At 33.0% G+C, this 8,698-nt stretch overlaps 1 protein-coding gene and 1 long non-coding RNA gene across 2 annotated transcripts; one reads left to right on the top strand and one right to left on the bottom strand.

Annotated features, from left to right (window-relative positions):
* Positions 1 to 3,375: 3,375 nt before the first annotated feature.
* On the bottom strand, positions 3,376 to 4,155 carry LOC107832117 (chaperone protein dnaJ 11, chloroplastic-like). The gene has a single exon (XM_016659929.2). It carries the CDS (start codon positions 4,102 to 4,104, stop codon positions 3,571 to 3,573), a length of 534 nt encoding a protein of 177 aa, XP_016515415.1. The 5' UTR covers positions 4,105 to 4,155; the 3' UTR covers positions 3,376 to 3,570.
* A 3,242-nt stretch (positions 4,156 to 7,397) lies between these two features.
* LOC142175107 (uncharacterized) lies at positions 7,398 to 8,330 on the top strand. The gene is made up of 2 exons (XR_012704317.1): positions 7,398 to 7,649; positions 7,758 to 8,330. It is a non-coding gene; the product is annotated as an uncharacterized LOC142175107 (long non-coding RNA).
* The last annotated feature ends 368 nt before the right edge of the window (positions 8,331 to 8,698 follow it).

The following is an 8,698-nucleotide window of genomic DNA, read 5'->3' as shown; positions in this document are numbered from 1 at the left end:
GTCCTGATGGAGCCCTGTCATATACAATAATCAAAATGATAGTTACACAAAATCAGACGATATAGATTCATCCATTGAAGTAATTTTTCAGTATAAATAAGGCAGGGAGTTATATGGGGCAAACATTATAACAACTCTACTTTGTACTATTAATATGAGGCAATCATCCTTACAAAGGACAACATATGATGATCTAGGAAGTGTTCCATCATAGTAGGTGAAAGTAAGGCAAGCAACAAACAGTTTCAACTATTACTTCTTCGTTACTTCTAAAGCTAAAGGGGAATAAAATAGCATATTATACTTAAACCAACAACATGGCGATCAAGGCAAAAACATTTCCATGAAGCATGATAGAGAGCTATGTTTTCATTATATTCCTACAGCTTCTAAGTTAGTCATGGGAATATGAGGAACTATAATTCCACTAATCAATACTCAACAATCTTTTTGTGCCAAATAGCTGACCTCAACATGCTTGGTATTACGGATAGTAGTTATTGTTTTTCTGCCAAATACTTAAAAGTACACAAGCCTCATTCTCTAGAAAGCTAAGGAGTAAAAGAGAAACTTCCCCAAAAAAAATGCAGTCGATGCCAAAAGATACTTGTTTTGCAAGATGTGATATCCAATAACGTACTACTTTACGCTATTCTTTATAAACTGAGGGGGCTCACTAAAAAAATACTGGTAGGTCCCACACAATTCGAGTATCTATATAATCTTCTTTGAATTCTAACTTACATGACATACATAAACATGCCATTTCATTTTAAAATATTGCTGGTAGAGAATCTCCTAACCTCCAATATAACCAAAACAGATAAAGGTGATTCATCCAAATGAAATAAAACTCTTTGATGTTCCTCTATGACTAAAAAATCATGTTTGGTTATCATTTTTCACAAATATGTCCAAACTATTTCAGAAACTTCTTTTATATTATATGTAAAAGCATCAGAATCTTAAAGGCATATAAAGTTTAACTGAGGGCTTCAAAAAGTAAAAAACATGACAAACAACTTACCGAAAAGGGTGAATCTTTAGAATAAAATTCCATCGTATATTTTGGTTCTTTAGAGATTAGGCATAAGGTTTCACCGGATATAAAGCGGCAAGAATCAAGAAGGGGATAAGAAACCCGCTAGTAACAATAAGTAACCCCTGAGGAAATACTTCAAAAATGGATTATTACAAAACAATAAGATGAAAGGAAAGAGTTACCAAAGCAATTCAAGAACCTCACTTTGATAATTTAGATGCAATTAAAGAGATGTCAAAGTGTTTAGGAAAAAACCAATTCGATAAACCCCTCTCATCCCTACAAATTTCTGGAACAGATGAAAAAATACACACAAACAAAAATTTCGAAAATAAATATAATTCAAAAGCTCCAGAGAAAAAAAAATCATAATTAAACCCCAAAAGACAATTGCAAGATAAAATTCTCATACATACAGAAGCAAATAAATAGATATTCCAAATGAAAATAAGGGAAATAGAAGTAGGCACATGAGTTTTAAGCTGACACGACAAGAATGACAAAAGGGCATCATTATGGAGAAACCTCATTCAAGAACTATAAAAAATCATATAATTAATAAATGAGCAATTGGAACTCAACTGAAACTACAACTAAAAAGGCCTGAATCCCGTCATCAATTGCCACCCAATTAAGAAGATGAAGAGATTCGAGCAAAAAAATGGAGGAGCATTTCTTTGTGAAAAGAGATGAAATAACCAATGTTTCTAGAGCTACCTTCAAACCTGGAGTGAGCAAGCAGTGAATACATAAAACATTTTATGTTTATCCATCTTACCAATTTAACCTTGCATATTGATGTAATTACAATTTTGCTATTGGTCGACCAGACTTGGCTTTTCTATATAATAGAATGAGGGTTGCTGCTAGGTTAAGAATGGGGAGTGGGCTTTTGGGGCGAAATTTGGACCTTCAATTGATATTGGGCTGCCGAAATTCGTTTGGCCCAATCCAAGGCAAGCCAACGTAATCTCTTTCTTTCTTTATTAGGCTTTTTTTTTTTTCAAATTCTAATTAAATCTAATTTTTACATAATTAACCTATTCAATCTAATTTACCTAATCCTTAATTAACATTGCAAAATGCCATGCAAGAAATGTCTAAAGTATTTTTTGGGGATTTTATATTTTAGTAATGCAGTTAATATGCAACTAGATGCTACCAATGCAATTAAAGTCTAAAATGTAAAATATAAAGAAATAAATATTTTTATGATTTTCTATGGCTTAAAACAACTCTAAATATGCATGAACATGCAAATAAATGCAAGAAAAATTTCTAAAATTCTATAAAAGTGATTAAAATTATTTTTTAATTTTTTAAGAGTAATTTTCTATGTGGGGCAAAAATTAGGTGTTCACACTTATTGTGGACCCGGGGAGTACCTCCTTAAAATGAAGAAATAAACACATAAAATTTCTTTTTCCACCTTTCCGCCCACTTATCTTCAGTCTTTTCACATCGGCCAAACATCAATAAGGTCATGCCAAGAGGCAAACATAAATCTACCCTACCAAGTCATATTAGTTAAACTTATTTTGTCCCTTTCCTCACACCTATTGTTAGCTCCATCTAAAGTGTGTGTCAAAATCAGGCAAATGCCCTACTTTTTAGTTACTTACAAGAAGCAAAGACTGCATATATCCTCCAGTAGCAACAGCTTTGAGTGCATTAATCCCTTACTCCGAAGATGTCGCCTTTCAATTATCTTTGTTTTTACAAAGCACAAATTGTATTTTCGCTACTCCCACTACATCAGCTTTGCCATAGTATTTATAGGGAAGTACATATAACTAATCAATTAGACTTATCCTATGAATTGTAATATCTTGAATAGTTCGTTTAGAATACCAATATCTTTCTCTATTTTGTAGGATTATTTTGTTTATTTCATTTCCTCTCGAAGTTAACTTTTTGTTTCTAAGAATTCAAAGATCATTAAAGTCCTCACAAATTTCCCAAATCTATATACTCCGCTCCATTTTTATTGAACAAGTAATCACCAAGAGCTAAATCTTAAACAAGTAATCACCAAATCCAACGTCGAATGAGATTAATGGACCGATATCAATAATTTAATTTTTTAAGGATTTTTTTCACTTTTAGAATCATATAGTGACTATACAATATCATTTTTTTTATTTTTTAAATCCAGAAATATAAATACCAAAGTCTAACAATTTCAACCATTGGAAGCAGTTAAGGCTTCTGCCACTTTTTTTTTTTTTTTTTTTTGGAAGTATATATATCCAGTAAATGGAGAAAAAAATTTAATAAGAGAAAATTAAAAGGACTACATGCATGGAACAGAGATATTTGTAGAATACTGGAAGTATGAGAATTGAAATTCATGTTAGTATTCAGTTATAAAATCAGCATATACAACGTAGAAACCCTAATCAGATGCTTAACAGAGAAAATCCAACTAATTTTCCTCTTTTGTTTTTTGCCATTTTTTAATCTCTTTTTCCCTCTGCCTCACAAAATGTACAATAGTCTTCGAATTTCAAATCCGATGATCGGATCAGCTACCAGCACTGATCTGTCTCCCAGTTCCGGGGAGTATAGCCGGTGAATCCCGACATTGCTGAAGGAGAACAACCGCCGGAATACAAATTGATGCTCCGGCGCCTCCGGGAAAGGCGTCGGTCATAATCGGCACGTTTGTCCGGATCGGATAGAGTGGAATAAGCAGAATGAATCTTCATGAAATCGTCCGCCGACGAGTCCTTCTGATCAATCGCCGCCACATCGGGATGGCAAACTCTAGCTAATCTCCGGTAAGCAGCTTTGATCTCCTGGACAGTAGCGCCCATCGGAATATCTAGAATTTCGTAAAACGACGCCGGAGAAGCAGGGATCAGGTTACGAGGCAGCGTCGAATACCTTGAAGTAGTGGATTCAGTTTCGACGGAAGCGCAGGTCGCAGCGGCAGCCGTGAAATAACCGGACTGCCGGAATGTGAGAGAAGACGGTGAAAGAGCAGAACTGTCGCCGGAGGAGAATATATTCACCGGCGGCGGTGGGGTTTGAAGAAACGAACGAGTGGAAGTGGAAATCATGGGTGTAGTTTTTGTGAAGTGTGATGAGTCAGAGGAAAGGAGGCATAAAGTGGTTATATAGAAGAATGGGATGAAGTTTTAAGTGGGGGGCTAAAAGTTAAAACGGTGAGATGGTTAAAAAACTAAAATCTAAAGAGTTGAAAGGGGGCAATGTATAATTATGAGGAATTGGATCGTTTAGAAGTTATGCAAAGGGAAGGCTTATCCGTTATATTTGGATGAGTCAGCACTCAGCTTATCCTATAGTGAGCTCTGAGTTAGATGTGGGTCTCGGTATTATTCTTTCCTTCGCAAAGCAGCATAGACGATACAAGTAGGAAATATCACCAATGTGAAAACAACATAAGAAGATAAATATAATATAGTATGAGTTTGCATTAAAAATCTAGCTTGAGCCCCGTATACAATACTCTACCTAAGGATAAACTAGTAAATAAACACAAGATCAGGATTCATATTGTATGGTAATCGCATATGATTGTGTTAATTGATGAACAAAAATTACCAAAATAAATTGACGACAAACAAAAGTTCAACTCAAAAATGGAAGCAATCTAGAGTGTACGTATCTTACTTATGATAAGTAAGATAACGTGTAAGCGTATACCTCCAAATGCACTAATTAATCCATAGATGAACACTATGCCGAATTATAGTGTATAAAGGGGCAAGATACCTTAGATCGATATAAAATTGCATGCTTATTAAATTTTCTCAAATTAGCTATAATCTCTCTAAATCCATACGAACTTATATAGCTGATATGAACTCAACAAAAACAATCACTCTATATGCAGACGATACTAGCTAGTTACTTTGGGTGAGGGGTTAGGCTTTATTAACTTTTCAAGTTCGGTATTGACATATTTTTTCTTAGTTTAAATGGTTGAAGATTTCTAATCATAATATCCATAAGTGTGAGCTTTAGAGTTTTTCTAGCTTATGTGAACTCCTCTCTTCGTCTGTAAAGAACTAAATTATTGAGTTTTGTGACTCTCTTTCTCTCTGATATATATATATATATCGAAAAATAGTTTTGCGATTTTCGTAATACAAATTAAGTTTAATGACTACATGCGAAAATAACCCTGATATATTACTATGTATAACTTGACCATGTTAAGAATATGTAAGTAATACTTATGTATACATACGTACTTACACTTTGAAGCTTTACTGTTGTTTGGTCACATTTTGGAAATACTTTTTGAAGTAACGCTTTAAAAATACTATTTGAATTATAATTGTTTTCTAAATTTAAATTTGGTAGTTTAAATCAAAAGATAGCTCTAATAGATAAGACCGTTTTCATGTTTTGATTTGATATTTCAAAAGCGTATTCTTTATGGAAGAATTAACTTAGATAACCACTTGTCCACGTATTTAAACTTAAAATAGCCAGCAGGTATATAATATATGTATTATTCATGTATAATATACGTAAAACGTATATACATACTGTATAATCTATGTAGACTGGCTAGAAAAAGTAAACAGTGAATTCCACATTCTAATATGTATTATTCATGTTTAATATGTATATTCGTGAATAATTATTGTATAATCTATGTATACTAGCTAGAAAAAGTAAACAGTAAATTTCGCAGGCTATTTGTGTAAAGAACCCTTTTTTATTTGCAAAACAGGCTTAAGCTAATGCTAATGAGAAAGTAACATTGTATAGTCGCTCTCAAAATAATAGTCGAACATATATAATATATTTTTTGTATATTTTTTATATGTATATATTAAAGACGGGAACTAACACGTAAAAAAGACGCATGCTAATCGTGAGTGTCGTTATCAAAATATCAAACAAGAAAGAAGAAAGATAGGAATGGTTGTAAACCGTTGAAAACAGAACCTGGGCCATGCCTGCTTTCGATTGAATGAAAGCTGACCACAAGGATATTCTACCGTTATGAACACATCAATTAGCATTTAGTAGTTTTTTTCCGTTTCATTTTATGTGTTTTAATTTGTTTAAATACGAAATTTTAAACTGTAAAAAAACAAAAAAAATCTCATGATCTTAAAGTAAAAGTTACTAGTATAACATACCAAGATTATCATTTAAAAAAAAGATTATCTTCATATAGACTTTTGAGAATGATCAATTCAAGAAGAGTTTAGGAAAAAATAAAATAGTTTTTTTTATGAGAAACTGAAATGAATGATAGTAAAATTGGTGAATTGAGCAAATTAAGCGGGAGTTTGGGCATAAGATTTGTGAAATTCAGAAAAAAGTGATTTTTGTAATTGAAAAAAGTATTTAAAAATTAGAGTTATGTTTGGACATGAATATAATTGGAGCTATTTTTGAATTTTTGTGAGCGATTTGAAGTAAATATTTTGAAAAACAACCTTTTGGAGTTTTTCAAATTTCCGAAAAATTCCAAGATTTAACTTCAAGTTAAATTTGAAATTTTCATGGCTAAACACTGATTCCGAAAAAGGTGATAATTTTTAGGAAAAATATATATATTTTTTATGGCGAAAATACCGAAAATTCTTCCTTTCGATGCTCCATAATTTGAAGAATTCGTAAAATTGCTTAATCTTGTCACTCGCATGCACGGTATTAGCTTTGTCAACGAATAATCGTATGGTTATTCACTTATTGCAGCTCCAATATTGATCAACAAATAATTCATCACTAGAGTTTAAATTTTATCTCTAAAATAATTAAGTCAGGCCCCAAACGGAACGCCACCGAAAATTTAGTTTAAGGATAAGAGCGACCCATATGCCCATATCCCTATCAGTTTAACATTCAAAACCATAATAGACATTGGATAACTCTTAATATTGTTGTCTAGTGTCTGCTGATTCAAAAGATCAATAAGAGTTCTTCAACGATATTATACTAGTAAATATGTTTGAACAAATCAAACAAATAAAGAAACCACAAATTAAACAACCAATTATTTATGCATGGTATGTCCCATATGTTTCCAGAAACATGTCAAATCAGCTTATGGAAAAATCGTTCTGGAATACATATGGACAACACACAAGCACCAAAAAAGAAACAAATTAAGAAGAATAAAAATGTCATACTGTGTGCTACAACTATTATAGCAAATTGATGATACAACTTCCAATGAAAATAGACCATTTTTTAAATATTTAAATGACTTCTTGCAAGTAGCGAAATCAACTTGGAGAGTTACTTTAACAGCATCAATCAATAAATAAATACTATAATGATAATTTTACCCAGAATTAGAAGCAAAGCTCAAAGCCTATATATATATATATTATATGCTTTACGAGCTCCCAAGAGTCGCATGACCTTATACACAAGTTTCGTCTTTCTTTAATTACTGAGAGTGAAGGCAGTCACTCATTGTTTTCTTCCAGACTCTCTAGCCTCACAAGCTAAACTTGTATTTGCCTGATTTGGCCCCACTCCATTGCAATATATATGTGTTAGTGCCCCACTTTGGTTGGGTGGGAGACCATTTGTTTCTAATATGGCCTTTGACAATCGACATAACTTTTGGGACGGACAATTATCTATCTCTTGAGCTAGCCGAGTGATAGTAGGCTATATAGTTGATATTTACACCTTAATATGACTATATTTCGTTGTTGTTTTATAGATAAACTGCCAATAAAAATGCTCTAAATAGTGTTCTTTTGTTTAACAGGGAATATTATATGAGAGGAAGCAACATGAAGTAATTTGGAGGCGATAATATGAAGAAAAACGTCACTCGAGAAGTACCCGAACACAAAAAAGCATAAATGGCCTGGGCAAGAAGGCCACCGCGGTAGATTAACAACGTAAGGCAGAAAGGTCAGCATTCACCGCGATCGACCGCGGTTGACCGCGACCGTGGTGCACTGTTCACGTTGCTGGAAAGTTTGAGGACCAAAGTGTAAAATCGGGAAAACTTTTGCAAAACCCTTATATGCTTTAGAAACTCGCTCAAGATGGGGCTAAGCTAATTTTTAGACTACTTTTGGAGGCAAGAACATGAGTGAGAAGATCAACCAAACATTAGAGTTTTTCTATCTCCTTTTAATTCTTGCAATTTACATTATGAACAATTTAATAGTTTTCTCTTATTTAGTTATGAGTAGCTAATTACTTATCTAGGGTTGATGGAACCAATTGTTGGTTGAAGTTTTGACTCAAGTTGTTATAATCGAGCCGGATTTATGATATGATTGTTCAACTACATTTTGTATGGTGATTAATTGAATGAGCCCTTGATTAATCGTGTTTAATTACCTTATATTGCTTGAGAAAGAGTATTAGGTTAGATAGTTATTGAACAACACCGCTTTTGGGTAATTGAAGAGATTCACTTGAACTTAAAAGTGGGTTTAGAGATAACAAAACTTTGGTGGAATAGTTTAGAGTTGCACACATATTGTCAGCTAGAGTAGTTCGAGAGAATGCTCTAGTAAATTATTGTAGTTGATCGAGAGATAATTACGATAACCCATAACTCTTAATCCTCATAGAGTATTATGGCGAGATTATAGCAGAAGAGTCAAGACCTAAACTAGCAATTGAGGAAATCACTGCCCTAGACATTTTTTTTACCATTGAATTAACTTTGTTTTAGCGTACTGTTGTTTT

This window comes from Nicotiana tabacum, chromosome 3 (genome assembly GCF_000715075.1).
Source record: "Nicotiana tabacum cultivar K326 chromosome 3, ASM71507v2, whole genome shotgun sequence".
NCBI classification, from domain to species: Eukaryota; Viridiplantae; Streptophyta; class Magnoliopsida; order Solanales; family Solanaceae; genus Nicotiana; species Nicotiana tabacum.
Note: the sequence above shows the minus strand (reverse complement) of the source record. Positions and strands in the feature narration are given on the sequence as shown.